The 16,131-nt window shown below is 39.4% G+C and overlaps 1 protein-coding gene across 1 annotated transcript in view; it reads left to right on the forward strand.

The window, feature by feature from the left end:
- The window catches only part of ncapg2 (non-SMC condensin II complex, subunit G2), a 111,123-nt gene that overhangs the window by 65,172 nt on the left and 29,820 nt on the right, over window positions 1–16,131 (forward strand). Inside the window, exons 14-19 of the mRNA XM_072252062.1 lie at window positions 1,907–2,129; window positions 7,477–7,583; window positions 9,325–9,498; window positions 10,613–10,683; window positions 12,329–12,479; window positions 15,528–15,701. Coding sequence (XP_072108163.1) covers window positions 1,907–2,129; window positions 7,477–7,583; window positions 9,325–9,498; window positions 10,613–10,683; window positions 12,329–12,479; window positions 15,528–15,701 — 900 coding nt within the window. The remainder of the gene's footprint in view (window positions 1–1,906; window positions 2,130–7,476; window positions 7,584–9,324; window positions 9,499–10,612; window positions 10,684–12,328; window positions 12,480–15,527; window positions 15,702–16,131) is intronic.

The following is a 16,131-nucleotide window of genomic DNA, read 5'->3' on the forward strand; positions in this document are numbered from 1 at the left end:
GCCAACATGTTGGAAACCACAAATGTAGAATTTAATATAATAGAGGCACTAACTCCAATTTAATTTAAATTGATATTTGTGCGGTTAGAACAGGGATGGAAATTATTTAGTTAAGTGTAAGTAGATGCTATAAAGTATACGCCAAGCCAGTAGTGTTATCAGTAGAAAATCAAGTTGCTCTCAGACAATGTTAATTTTGGAATATGGAAGTTTTCTTAAGAACTGATCAATAAAAAAAAATGGAGCGTATAGTCCCTCAGATTATGATGCAGTTTTTGAGGCACTGGAAGCCAAATCAATATATGGTTGTAGGTTTAAGATAAGGTTGGAATTTAAAGGTGGAGTAAATTTTCATGCAGTAGTTGATATCTGACTGAGCTGCTAGAGGAGATGGTGGAGGCAGGAGTAGTAACAACATATCAACGGCATCCTGGCAGGTACTTAAATGAGCAAGGTGTAGGTGGAGATGGAATTAATGTGGATATGGGATTAGTATCCTGAAGAACCTAAAGATAGGCCTTGGCCTGAAACATCGACAGTTTACTCTTGTCCCATAGATGCTGCCTGATCTGCTGAGTTCCTCCAGCATTTTGTGTGTGTTGCATTGGATTTCCAACATCTTGTGTTTACAAATACTATTGTGCCTGCTTGAGGTGGCGAAGACAGCTAGAGGGTGGTGAAAGCTGGAGCAGCATACTAAATTTGGATGATTATATATGATCCTGTTGAATAGTGAATAGGTTTGAGTAGCCTATTCTTACTCTTGTTTTGAAGTAGATTTGCTATTTAATGTAGAAATTTTAACCATTTTCTCCATGGATCTTGACTGAGGAATATATTTCCACTGGGTCACTGGAAACTTGTTCTACAGGAAAAACATTCTGTTCAACTTTTTTACAAGTCTATCGAATGCTTTGCAAGAGCAGATTCAGTTTAACAGAAATCTTTGAAAGCTAAATTGTCTATTGTATTTTCAGGTTTTACTTTCTCACAATCAAGTAGAGCTTTGGAAATGTCTGAGTGCTAGATAGAATCAGATTTATTATTACTGATGTATAACGTGAAATTTGTTTTGTGGCAGCAGTACAGTGCAAGACATGAAAGTCACAAAAATAAATAGTGCAAAAGAAAAAAATAGTGAGGTGGTGTTCATAGACCATTCAGAAATCTGATGTCAGAGGGAAAGAAGTTCTAAAAATGTTGCATTTGGGTCTTAAGTATCCTTTACTTCCTCCCTGATGGTAGTAATGAGAAGAGGGCATGTCTTGGATAATGAGAGTTCTTAATTATGGATTTTGCTGTCTTAAGTCTCTATATTTTGAAGATGGGGATGTTTGTGCCCTTGATGTAGCTAGCTGAGTCTACAGTCCTCTTCAGATGCTGTGCATTTGAGCAGGCATGTAAATTAGAGAACATTCCAACCAGTAATGCCACTGGTTGGAATGTTCTCTAATTTACATGCCTGCTGATTTGCTGGAGTCTTTGGTGGACATACCAAATCTTTTTAAAAATCCTAATGAAGTATAGCCACTGGCATGCCTTCTTCATGATTGCATCAATGTGTTGGACCCAGGATAGATCCTCTGAGATGTTGATGCCTAGAAACTTGAAGCAGCTTGCCCTTTCTACTGATGACCCCTCAATGATGACTGGTGTGTGTTTTCTCAACTTTCCTTTCCAAAAATCTGCAAAAAGTTCTTTGGTCTTGCTGACCCTGAGTGCAAGATTGTTGCAAAACCACTCAACTAGCCAATCTATCTTATTCCTCTACACCTCCTCGTAGCCAAATAATAGAAAATTTTAACACAAGTCATACAAGAGGGAGGAAATTTGGTGCTTTGTTATGAGTATATTTCCATTTGACTTGCATTAATGAAATTATTTGTGTTTTTCTTTTTAAATGAAGTTTTGGAAAATATGCCCAATGGAACATCTTTTGGCCCGATTGGAGCTTGATTCTCGACCAGTGGCAAGGCGTATTGTTAATCTTTTATTTAATTCCTTTTTTCCTGTGAATCAACCCGATGAAATATGGTGTGAACGATGTGTTACCCTGCTGCAAATGAATCCTATGGCAGCAAGGAAGTTTTATCAATATGCACATGAACACACTGCACCTACAAACATTGGTAAGACACTTTATCAATCGCTAAAAATCAAATTATTTTGGGTGGCTGGTAGGAGGATTAGGGGAAGTTGATGGGCACATGAGAGAAAATGGCTTATAAATGGGGAAACAGAAGAGGTGGTACATGCTTGATAGACTGCTGGCCTTCCATGTAGTGGAAAAATATAAAAAAGAAAACACATTTCTGTAATACTTTTCAGAATCGTGCAATTCTTGAATATACTTTTCTGTCAGTTATGTACTTTTGCACAACTGCCGCTGAAACACTCATCCGTGCTTTTTTTTTAGCCTTTGGACTTGACTGTTCTAAGTTTTCCTGAACAGTCTTTCACCGAGTTCTTTCAAAACTGTACATCCCAATTTGCATGTACCCATTCACCCATCTGATTCATGCTTGTTGCTCTAAAGTAGTCGCCTTTTTCCTCATTTTTAAAATCCTTATGTTTGTTTTCAAGTAACTCCATAGTACTTCCCTATCCCAATAACTTCTATCAGGCTAGCACCTCTCAGATCAATCCTGCATTTTCGTGTGTCACAATTTTCTTCGCTATCTTTTGCAGCTTTCATTTCAGAAGCTAAGCCTTCAGCTCCAGGATTCCATCTCAAATGTCTCCACCACTTGACTGCGTTCTCTTCTTCAACAATTAATATCTTCCTCTAGTTTAACATTTTGGCTATCTGTCCTTTCCCCTTAAGAGATTTGGTATTAAATTTAGTTTAATATTTCAGTGAAACATTCGGGATGCTTTATTCCTTTAAAGAAGCCTTGTAAATGTTAGTTAATGAAGAATATTTATTCAATCTATGTAATGAGAGTAATGTAAACCAATAGATCAAATTGGTTTACATTACACGAGGCATGACTGAACAGGTGTGTGGACATCAGCAAGTTAGACTGGTGAGAAGAATGTAAAAGGAGAGCATTTTTTTCTTCAGCGCTTTGATCGAGGCACATCTGCCCAGGGGCATGGATGTCAGCATGTTAGACTGGCAGGAAGAATTTAAAAAGAAGACAGCTTTATAGAGCAGGTGTCAGACTAGGAAGGCTTTGGCTCAACGGGGCTTCAATAAGTTTCTTGTGAAGAATAAGAATAGGAAATATGTCTGTGAGGCCGGTGATCTGTACTGGGTGTTGGATGTGGAATATCCGGGAGACTCCCAGACAGCCACATCTGCACCAGGTGTGTCGAGCTGCAGGTCCTTAGGGATCAGGTTAGGGAACTGAAGATGCAGTTGGATGACCTTCATCTGGTCAGGGAAAGTGAGGAGGTGCTAGATAGGAGCTATAGGCAAGTAGTCACACTGGGGCCTCAGGAGACAGATAAGTGGGTAACAGTCAGGAAAGGGAAGGGCAAGAGTCAGATACCAGAGAGTACCCCTGTGGCTGTCCCCTTTAACAATAAGTACTCCTGTTTGAGTACCGTTGGGGGGCGGGGGGAAGGTGGTGACCTACCTTGGGGAAACAGCAGTGGCTGTGTCTCTGGCACAGAGTCTGGCCCTGTGGTTCAGAAGTATAGGGAAAGGAAGAGGATGGCAACAGTGATAGGGGACTTTATAGTTAGGGGGTCAGACAGGCGATTCTGTGGAGACAGGAAAGAAACACTGGTAGTTTGCGTTCCAGGTGTGAGGGTCCGGGATGTTTCTGATTGTGTCCACATATCTTGAAGTGGGAAGGTGAGCAGCCAGAGGTCGTGGTACATATTGGTACCAACAACATGGGTAGGAAAAGGGAGGATGTCCTGAAAACAGATTACGGGGAGTTAGGAAAGAAGCTGAGAAGCAGGACAACAAGGGTAGTATTCTCAGAATACTGCTTGTGCCATGCAACGATGAGTATAGGAATAAAGTTAAGTGGAGGATAAATGTGTGATGGAGAGATTGGAGCGGGGGGCAGGGATTCAGATTTCTGGACCATTGGGACCTCTTTTGGGGCAGGTATGACCTGTACAATAAGGATAGGTTGCACTTGAATCTGAGGGGGGCAATATCCTGGAGGGAGGCTTGCTAAGGCTATTGGGGAGAGTTTAAACTAGAATTGCTGGGGGTTGGGAACTGAACTGAAGAGACAGGAAGGGGCAGTTGGCTCACAAATAGAGAAAGCTTGTAGGCAGTGTGAGAGGGAGAATAAGCAGTTGATAGAAAAGGAATGCCAAATACTGATGGTTTGAGATGTGTCTGTTTTAATGCAAGGAGTACCATGAACAAAGTAGATGAGCTTAGAGCGTGGATCAGTACTTGGAGCTATGATATGGCCATTACAGAGACTTGGATGGCTCAGGGGCAGGAATGGCTGCTTAGAGTGCCAAGTTTTAGGACGTTTCAGAAAGGACAGGGTGGGGGGGCAAAAGAGGTGGGTGTGTGGCACTTGCTGATTAGAGATAGTATCACGGCTGCAGAAAAGGAGGAAGTCATAGAGGGATTGTCTACTGAGTCTCTGTGGCTGGAAATTCGAAACAGGAAGGGGTCAATAACTCTACTAGGAGTTTTTTATAGACCACCCATTAGTAACAGGGACATTGAGTAGCAGATAGGGAGACAGATTCTGGAACACTGCAATAATAACAAGGTTGTTGTGATGGGAGATTTTAATTTCCCCAATATTGATTGGCATCTCTCTAGAGCAAGGGGTTTAGATGGGGTGGAGTTTGTTAGGTGTGTCCAGGAAGGTTTCCTGACACAATATGTAGATAAGCCTGCAAGAAGAGAGGCTGTACTTGAGCTGGTATTGGGAAATGAACCTGTTCAGTGTCAGTTCTCTCAGTGGGAGAGCATTTTGGAGATAAGATCACAATTCTCTCTCCTTTACCAGAGCATTGGAGAGGGATAGGAACAGACAAGTTAGGAAAATGTTTAATTGAAGTAAGGGGAAATATGAAACTACCAGGCAGCAACTTGGAAGCATAAATTGGGAGCAGATGTTCTCAGGGAAATGTACGGTAGAAATGTGGCAAATGTTCAAGGGATATTTGCGTAGTGTTCTGCATAGGTACGTTCCAGTGAGACAGGAAAACGATGGTAGGGTACATGAACCATGGTGTACAAAGTCTGTTGAAAATCTAGTCAAGAAGAAAAGAAAAGCTTACGAAAGCTTCAAGAAACTAGGTAATGATAGAGGTCTAGAAGATTATAAGGCTAGCAGGAAGGAGCTTAATGAAATTAGGAGAGACAGAAGGGTCCATGAGAAGGCCTTTGCGAGCAGGATTAAGGAAAACCCCTAGGCATTCTACAAGTGTGTGAAAAGCAAGGGGATAAGACGTGGGAGAATAAGACCAGTCAAGTGTGACAGTGGAAAAGTGTGTATGGAACTGGAGGAAGTAGCAGAGGTACTTAGTGAATACTGAAGCAAAGTATTCATTACAGAAAAGGACCTTGGCGATGACTGTAGGGATGACTTACAGTGGACTGAAAAGCTTAAGCATATAGACATTAAGAAGGAGGATGTGCTGGAGGTTTTTTAAAGCATCAAGTCGGATAAATGACCAGGACCAGACGAGATATACCCCAGGCTACTGTGGGGAGCAAGGGAGGAGATTGCTGATCTTCTGGCAACGATCTTTGCATCATCAATGGGGACGGGAGAGGTTCCAGAGGATTGGAGGGTTGCAGATGTTATTCCCTTATTTAAGAAAGGGAGTAGAGATGGCCTAGGAAGTTATAGACCAGTGAGTCTTACTTCAGTAGTTGGTAAGTTGTTGGAGAAGATCCTGAGAGGCAGGATTTTTGAACATTTGGAGAGGCGTAATATGATTAGGAATAGTCAGCATGGATTTGTCAAAGGCAGGTCGTGCCTTACGAGCCTGATTGAATTTTTTGAGGATGTGGCTAAACACATTGATGGTAGAGCAGTAGATATAGTGTATATGGATTTCAGCAAGGCATTTGACAAGGTACCCCATGCAAGGCTTCTTGAGAAAGCAAGGAGGCATGGGATCCAAGGGGACATTGCTTTGTGGGTCCAGAATTGGCATGCCCACAGAAGGCAAAGAGTGGTTGTAGACAGGTCATATTCTGCATGGAGGTCAGTGACCAGTGGTGTGCCTCAGACCTGGATGAAGAAGTGGAGGGAGGTGTTCTTAAACTTGCTGGTGACACAAAGGTTGGAGGTGTTGTGGATAGTATGGAGGGCTGTCAGAGGTTACAGCGGGACATCGATAGGAAAAACCGGGCTGAGAAGTGGCAGATGGAGTTCAACCCAGATAAGTATGAGGTGGTTCATCTTGGTAGGTCAAATATGATCGCAAGATATAGTATTAATGGTAAGACTCTTGGCAGTGTGGTGGATCAGAGGGATCTTGGGGTCCGAGTCCATAGGACACTCAAAGCAGCTGCACAAGTTGACAGTGTCGTTAAGAAGACGAATGGTGTATTGGCCCTCATCAACTGTGGGATTGAGTTCAAGTGCTGGGAGGTAATATTACAGCTATATAGGACCCTGGTCAGACGTCACTGTGTTCATTTCTGGTCACCTCACTATAGGAAGGATGTGGAAACTAGGAAGGGTGCAGAGGAGACTTACAAGGATGTTCCCTGGATTGGGGAGCATGCCTTACGAGAATCAGTTGAGTGAACTTGCCCTTTTCTCCTTGGAGTGATGGAGGATGAGAGGTGACCTGATAGAGGTGTTTCAGATGATGAGAGGCATTGATCGCATGGATAGTGAGAGGCTTTTTCCCGGGGCTGAAATGGCTAACACAAGAGGGCACAGTTTTAAGTTGCCTGGAAGCGGGTACAGAGGAGATGTCAGGGTTAAGTTTTTTACGCAGAGAGTGGTGAGTGCATGGAATGGGCTGCCGGCGATGGTGGTGGAGGCAGATACAATACGGTCTTTTAAGAGACTTTTGGATGGGTACATGGAACTTAGAAAAATAGAGGGCTATGGGTAATTTCTAAAGTAAGTTCATGTTCGGCACAGCATTGTGGCCGAAGGGCCTGTATTGTGCTGTAGGTTTTCTGTGTTTCAAATGTTCGTACCTGATGGTTAAGGATGGTTATTGGCTAGAACAAAGGGACGAAAGCTCCTGGCCTGTTTGAAGTCGTGTCACAGAAACTGTTATGTTCACCTGAGGACAGTTGGAAGTTTGGTATCTTATCTCCAGTATACTGAAATGTCAAACTAGATTATTTGACTGTGAATAAATATGATAAGAAGCTGTTTATGTATTTTACTCTATTATAAAATATTTACCTAACAATATATCTTCATGAAGGCTACAAGTTTTTTTCATAAATTTTGAGATTAAAATGTGATATGGGGAATAATATTTATTCACAAGAAATGGGTGTTCTGCAGAAATTTTCAGTGCTTGACAGTGAATGCTGCCTCATCACTGTATTTTTCTTTTTAACAGCCAAGTTGATGCTGGTGATTCGCCGATGTTTGAATGCCTGTATTCAGAGGGCAGCCCATAATGAAAGTGATATTGATGATGACGAACATCAGAAGGAAAATATCAGTGTAAGTGCACTGTATACTTCCTTCAACAAATATTCGAGCTTGTTTTATATGAAGGTGAATTATTTTCATTTGTGCTTTTATATTGCCTGGTGAAATTAAAGTAGGATGGGTAAGTAGAAAAGAGAAATCACAAAAGTGTTCCCCAGTAATGCCAGACCTTTGGGAAAGGTAAAAGGTCATTGTACAGCGGCATCATGTGTAGATAGGGTCATAACGAGAGCATTTAGCACATTGACTTTTGTAAATCAAAGTACTGAGTACGAGATGTAATATTGAATTTATATAAGACATTGGTGAGGCCCAAGTTGGAGTATTGTGTGCATTTCTGGTCACCTATGTAGAGGAAAGTTACCAATAAGACGGAACGAGTGCAGAGAAAATTTACAAGGATATTGCTGGGACTTGAGGTCCTGAGTTATAGGGCAAGGTTGAACAGGTTAGGACTTAATTTCCTGGAGTGTTGGAGAATCCGGGAAGATTTGCTAAAATTATGAGGGATATCAATACTGTGAGATAAATGCACACAGGCTTTTCCAGTGCAGTTGGCTGAGACTGGAACTCATATGGGATAAGGGTGAAAGATGAAATGTTTAGGGGAACTTCTTCTTTTAAAGGGTGATGAGAGTGTGCAAAGAGCTGCCAGGGAACGTGGTGGATGTGGGTTCTATTTCGGCATTTAAGAGAAATTTGACACGTACAAAGATGGAAGGGGTATTGACAACTATGATCTGGGTGCAGGTCGATGAGACTAGGTAGAATAATAATTTGGCATGGACTAAATGGGCTGAAGAGAGTACTTCTGTGCTGTAGTGCTGTATGACTATTCTGCTCCTAGCTTGAGAACTTGTGATTTTCAGCAGAAAGCTTCAAGATAGAAACAGTAATCACACATAGGTTCAGTGACTGGATATTAACAAATGACTGCTTTGAATCAGTTAAAATAAATATTTTTTTGCATTTGTGTTAATGAATGAAAAAGCGTGGATCTGTACTGTTAAGTTTATACTTTTATCATATTTTAAAATTACTTGTGACCAATAATCACACCATTTACTGACTGAGAATCAATACAATGTTTGAGATGCATGCTGTTTAACTGCATTGTCTCTGTCGCTAACCCTGGTGAGGGTGCTGTTCTTCTACTTAGATCTTTGACTAAACCCTTAGACTTTTTCCTTGTTCATCTGATTAAACCCTATTCAAACAGTACTGCTATCTCTGTTTTAGCATTTAAAATATTACACTGGAGATGCCTCATAATTGTTGTACCGTACTAAAGGGCATAAAAATTTTAAATCACCATGATTAAATAGTAGCTTTTTCCCCTAACGATCCTGCCTCTGAATAAGCATATTTATCAGAGTTTGAGTTTGGTGTTTAACATTGAAATCTAAATTAAACATAGTATGTACTTCAATGTCAGCTGAAAAGAAATGGTGTTACCTTTAATATATGTGTGATATTTGAACAACTTATACTTCTATTGGAGATCTGTAGACATGAGCAACAGTGCATTGCTATTGTCACTTTTTTTCAATCGAACCGTCATAGCCATTCTTCTAGCATTTCAAATATTTTAGTTTGCCTTTTCTTAGGTTTTGGAGCTCAATCTGTTTTTTTTTGTTTTGGAAAGTAGATTTGATGCCGGGATATGGAAGAAATTTGAAGGGGGAAAGAGTTGAAAAGAGAAACTTAAATGCTTTTAACTGAAAAGTTGAAAACCAATGATCTTTTCCAACAGGTGCTGGATAGTGTGCTGTCAGTGAATGATGGTGCCACAATGGCTAGCTTACTGGAAATTATTGTTATTTTATGGAAGAGCATCCAAAAGGCACTGAATGAAAATGAAGAAGCTAAAAACTACACAGTTGCAAAGTTTGCAACTGTGCTGCCTGAATATTTTAAAAATTTAACGGTAAAATGTCTTCTTGTTAATTGTTAGCCATATTTCAAATGAACTGAAAATAGTTATGTTTTGGTTTTGTTTACTAGTATTGCTTTATTATTACATGTACCGAGATATAGTGAAACGTTTTTCTTGCATATTGTTCATACAGATCAAATCATTGCATAGTGCATCGGGGTAGAACAAGGTAAAAACAATAATAATGCAGAATAAAGTGTAAGATCTACAGTGCAGATAAACAATAAAGTGCCAGATCTTAACAAGGCAGATTGTGAGGTCAAGTGTCTATTATATTTTACTAGAAAACCATTGCAGCAGAGTAGAAGCTGTCCTTGAGCCTGATGGTATATGTTCTCTGGTTTTTGTATCTTCTGCTCGATGGGTGAGAGGAAAAGAGAGAATGGCCTGTGTGGGTGAAGTCATTGATTACTGAGACAGTGAGAATTATTGACAGAGTCCTTAGAGAAGAACCTGGTTTCTATGTTGTGCTGAACTGTCCATTAAAGCAATTAATGCTGTTTCATATGATCACATAGAACATTATAGCACAAATCGCTTTGGCTGATCTTTTAGCCTACTCTTAAGATCAATCTAACTCTTCCCTTCCACATAGCCGTCCATTTTTTATACACATCACATGCAATGCAGTTGCCATACCGAGCCATTATGCGTCTGGATTGGATGTCTTCTATGGTATATCAATAAGAGTTGGTAAGGGTCAAAATGGACACATTTCTTTAGCTTCCTGAGGAAGTAGAGGCATTGGTGAGCTTTCTTGGCCATTACATCAATGTGTTTGGACCAGGACAGGCTATCGCTGATGTTCATTCTTAAGAAGTTGAAGCTCTCACACTTTGGGAAGTGGGGTACTGCACATGCTCCCTTCTATATCAGCAGTGCTGAGATTGAGAACCCTCTCCATGTCAGCACTGTTAATATCGAGGGGAGCATGTGCAGCACCCCACTTCCTGAACTTGATGAACAACTCCTTTGACATTGAGAAGATTGTTGCAATGACACCATGTCACTAAACTCTCTATCAGATAATTTGTGTGTTTGGGCAAGGTGTAAAATGTCTGTACTCGTATTTTGTGTTCAGACCAAATTGTTTGCATTTTTACAGGATGACCGTTGTACTGTCCCCTTAATAATTCTGGCTTCATTCATGCCTGCAACAGCAGTTCTCACCTTCAGGTACAGTGGCTTCAAAATTCTTTCCTCATTTTGAGAAAATCAGAATAGATGGGTGACATCAACTGAGCATGTTGGCTGTAAGCTGAGAGCAGTCAATCAGGAAGAAGAGTCAAGCAAAGATGCTTTCATAACTTGTTATGCAGATATATAATATAAATACAGATGATCTGGATGAAAATTCAAAGTACACAGTCTGCACAATAAAATAATTGTGTTTTAATAAAATTTTATTACTTTATCCTACATAGCAGGCTTTCTAGACCACAATGTTTTGTATAAAATTAACTCATTGCATCATTGACCAGGAAATTGCATGCTGTTTCAAAATTAAATTTTTAAAAAATGCTGTAAAGCTTAAAATATTGAAAGTTTTGGAAGCAAATGGAATTAAGTTTATGTATTGCTCTTTAAACTTTAAGTGATTTTTTTCTATCCATATTAGCGATAGACATAAATTGATTGATCTTTTTTTGCACTTGCCAGAGAACATCACTTTGTAATGTTAATTTTAATTGTTTTAAGTAGCTGAACATATTTTCAGCCATTTTTAGGTATTTATTATTAACTACTCTGTTTAAGTATTTGATACATTAAAGCAGGGGGTTCCTAACCTGGGGTCCACGCACCCACTGTTTAATGGTGTCCATGGCATGAAAAAATTGGTGACTGTTGCGTTAAAAGTACTCAAAAAGATGAATAGGAAAGCATTTCCTTTGAGGAGCAAGAATAAGGGGATATTATCTAACAACAAAAACATGGATATTTAGGAAGGAAGTTGTGGAAATTATTTTCTCCCCCCAGGGAGGTTTGAAGAAATAGGCATTTTCTCTCCTAAAATGATAAGAATTGTGGGCCAGTTGGAGGTTTTAAGGTTAAGCGTATGTGTTAGATAAGTACTGTATATCACAGGACATTAAAGATATGGAAAATTTGAATTTGGATGCAACTCAGCTATGATTGAATTGAATAGCAGACCAGTTTTGGTTTGAATGGTCCACTTTTATTTCTTATTCTTTATTTGTCTAACAATTATTTAATTCAGTCAATCATGGTTCTTTGGATAACAAATGTAAAGACATTTTAAATTTAGGAATTGAGTACCTTTTATTTCACTCAGTAAATGTTGACATTGCTTGCAAAGCCCATGTTTAATGTTTATCTCTAATCGTTGTTGATGGTGGTAAAGCACCTTTATGAGTTGGTGCAATACTTGTGCTGATAGTACTCTCACAATACTCATGTAAGGAATTTTGGCGTTTTGATCAAGACTGTTTCCAAGTCAGCTTAGTGTGTGACTGGTCAGGAACACTTAGAAGATAGCATTTCTTGGAATGTTGCTAGTACTTTGCTAGTCTTCATTGATAGAGTTATTAGATGTATGTATGTATGGGATCATCTACATATGTGTTCGCTTGTGTGCAAATTTTTTCTGAAAGAAACATGTTATGGTAGATATTAGTCTCTTTGTTTATTGGTAGTGAGTGATTAAACTACTGAATTAGCAAATTGTTCTCATTGTGGCAAATAAAGGCAACTAATTTGTTCTCTCAATTTGTAGATAACAACCAGGAAGATGTCAAATTGATGTACAAAAATTCATTTTCATGATTTTGATTATTTGGACCCTGTTAATCATCTCTTTCAGTTGTGGTGTACTCTCAAAGTTAAGAAATTTGGATAAAGACGCTGATGAGAATAAGTATTCTTCATTGCTAGACTGCCTATGTCAGTGGGGAAAAGTCGGACATGTGGTTGACCTGATTACTGATTGGCTGACAGAGGGGCTTCCTCAAAAGGTCAGATAATTGTTTAAAAATTTTAAGTGTTTCGTATGCTTCATATACCAGAAGAATTTTTATCACCAATTTTTCTTATAAAGGGATAATAATGGAATGAAAATTGTAGTCTTGTGCTCTAGGTTTGATTTAATTAGATCTTTAGAAGAACAATGGAAAATGTAGAGTATTTCTGAGAGATTCAGAATACAGGTGTCCCCCGCTTTACGAAAGTTCGCTTTACGCCACTTTGCTTTTACGAAAGACCTACATTTGTACCTGTTTTTGCTAACCAAAAGAAATCCGAAGAGGATTTTCGCTTTTACGGTAAAAGGTGCCTGCTTTAAACTTGTGTTTACCCTGAGAAAGACTACCATGACCATGAAGCCTTGCGCGGGCAGGTGTGTGCGCATGCGTGTGCGTGCCAATTTTTGGTATGATTTGGTAAGTTATTTTTTGGGTCTGGGAACACTGAAAAATTTTTCCCATATAAGCTAATGGTAATTGCTTCTTTGCTTTACTCCATTTCGGCTTACGAAAGGTTTCATAGGAGCGCAGTACTTTCGGATAGCGGGGGAAACCTGTACTGCAGATAAAAGAGAATACAGGTTTCCCCCGCTATCGGAGGGTAGAGCATTCCTATGAAACGGTTCATAAGCTGGAAAGTCGTAAAGTGAATAAACAATTACCATTTATTAATATGGGGAAAACTTTTGAGCGTTCCCAGACCCAAAAAGTAACCTACAAAATCGTGCCAAATAACACATAAAACCTAAAATAACAGTGACATATAGTAAAAGCAGGAATGATATGATAAATACACAGCCTATATAAAGTAGAAATACTTTTCTGCAAATTGCAGCACTGTCTAGCGCAGCAAAAATCTCACGGCAGCACTCTCGGTGGAAGCGCTCTGGGCAGAAACACTCTCTCTAGTAACCTTTAAGCTATGAAGCTGCCAAATCATACCAAATAACACATAAAAATACACAGCCTATATAAAGTAGAAATAATGTATGCACAGTGTAGTTTCACTTACCGGAATTGGGAAGACACAGTTTCCTCCAAACGCCATTTCTCATCGAGACTGTTAGCCTATCAAGACCATCTCCAATGTTGGCGATTGCCAATTTTATATTGTATTCTTTCCAGATCTCTCTCAAAAACGCTTCCGAGTTGCCCTCTCTGTCAATGGTACTTACAATAAAACGCATCACATTTTGTGTATAGTAAGCCTTAATTGTGGCTATTAGGCCTTGGTCGCACGGCTGCAGCAACAATGTCGTATTCAGCGGTAAGAACGCAACACGAATGTTACTGCCATACTCGGTAATGCCAGGTGGATGAGCAGCACAATTATCCACAATCACAGGACACCTATTATCGAGGTTATTTTCTCTACAGTATTTTTCAACAAAAGGACTAACGTATCCACTCGTACTCAGAAGAAAGCACTTGGGTATTCCAAGCACTTGGAACAGAACACAACGGGAAGTGTTTTCTTATCAATGCCTTTAAGTGCCCTGGGATTTTCTGAATGGTACACTAGTAGAGGCTTAAGGACAGCATCACCTGTGGCGCTTTTCTTCTATCGAAATAAATGTCTTGCTTGGCAATTTTTTCCAATAAATTGCAGTTGCGTCACAGTTAAACACTTGCTTATATGAATAACCATCTTCTGTAATTATTTTCTTCAGTTCTGCTGGGAACTTTTCGGCAGCTTGAGTATCAGCCGAAGCACTCTCTCCGGTAAACGTTAAACTATGAAGCTGCCCTCGCCTCAGAAACCGATCAAACCACCCATGACTACTTTTAAATTCCACTTTTGCAACACTTTCATCACCATCGTCCAGTGCTTTCTGTTTCAGCTTATTAAAAAGACTGACTGATTTCTCCTTAAGTATAAGAAAACTTAAAGGAACACCACGCTTTGTACACCCATCAATCCACTCAAGCAACAGACTTTCCATTTTATCCATTATTGGATGCCGACTAAGAGAGACCACTTTGCTACGAGCAGAACCAACAGTAACATTGGCAGCTTCGAAAATTCTTTCTCTCTGCGTATAAATAGTGCGAATGGTGGACTCAGACAAGTTCAACGCGTAGACAATGTCCTTACTAAGTTCACCACGATCGAAATGCTTAATTATGTCTAGCTTTACGCTAAGTGTAACACCCTTGCGAGCTCTCTTAGGCTTTTCCGATACTTTAGAACTCAGCTTGCTAACGGATGCACAAAATAAATCAAGGTAAAGCATGTGTTTAAGTAATGGTGGCTGGAATGCAGTTCCAGGGGGGCAGCTTGGCTGTTTGGGCGTGCGCTGCCTTTTTTCGTAACAGTGAAAACACCTTCTGTTAGCGAAAACAGGTAACTAATGTAGGTCTTTTGTAACAGCGAGGTATCGTAAAGCGAACGTTTAGAAAACGGGGGCCAACTGTATATAAATACCTAAATGTGAAGACAATCTTGACAAACAAGATTTCTAGTTTCCAATAACATTGAACTTCTAGTGTTAGTCTACCACGTGTTTTGGAGTTGACTATTTGGCGTTAAAATGTTTATGTATAGCCTCCCTTTGACCCTCTTGATCAGTTGTTTCCTGGTATAATTTAAATTCTACTGAAGTATATAACAAAAATTGAACTTGTTTTAGAGTCATACCCTAATGAGTTGAGAGGTTTCTGTTGCTCCACACTGGTATAAAAAGAGTTGGGCACTCATTTGTTATTTTTATCCCATTGCCCTTCCTTCCTCATTGGTTACACTTCACATTTTAACCTGGAGACTGATATTCCAAAGAATGAAAACTATTTAAAATTGGTAGTTAGTAGGAACTTTTAAATTGACCTTTCTACTGACTGGTGCCACAAGAATATATTTTTCTTTAGTGATAGGGAAGTAATAGTAATTAGTGATATAAATAATTATGATTGTTTAATTTTTAGGAAACGTTAAGTGAGTTTCAGGAACTTGGCAATGTGCAAGAGTTATAAAATTGTGGTTGTCTTTGACTTGTCAAATCATTGTTAGAAAGTGACAAAAGTATATCTTGATTTATCTTCCAGAACAAGAAGATCCAACCACGTAAAGTTCGAATCCAAGAAATGGTACAACCCAAACTGGAGTTGGCAATAAAATTTTTAGAATATATACTGACTAATATAATGAGTCGAGAATGCTTGTTGGATTTGCCACAAAGAAAACTGACACAGCTTCTGAAGGCCTTGGCAGCTATGAAGGTAATTTAAAGAAAGGTTGAGTACTAATTCTTGGCATGCAATGTTTGAACGCTGCAGCAACAATAATTATTTTATCTTGTCATAGAAATTATTGTGCACTTGACTTCCCATAGCATGACACAGGTGAAATCAGACAAAAATGGAAAGTTAGCAGAAAGGGTAATTGGGTGGAGAAGGCTGTATGAGCAGAGGAGAGAGGACATGATGGAATTTATTTATGAGAATACATTTCTACCCTGAGAAAAAGACTCTATCTACCCTAAGAATAACTTTCATGATTTTATAAACTTTTCTCAGATTTCCACTTGGCCATCAGCACTTTTGAGAAAATAGCCCAAGTCTCTTTATAGCTGATAATCCCCTAATCCAGGCAACATCTAGTTAAACATCTTCTGTAATTTTTCCAAAGCCAGAGCATCCTTCCTGTAAT

The sequence above is a fragment of the Mobula birostris genome, chromosome 3 (assembly GCF_030028105.1).
Source record: "Mobula birostris isolate sMobBir1 chromosome 3, sMobBir1.hap1, whole genome shotgun sequence".
Lineage (NCBI taxonomy): Eukaryota > Metazoa > Chordata > Chondrichthyes > Myliobatiformes > Myliobatidae > Mobula > Mobula birostris.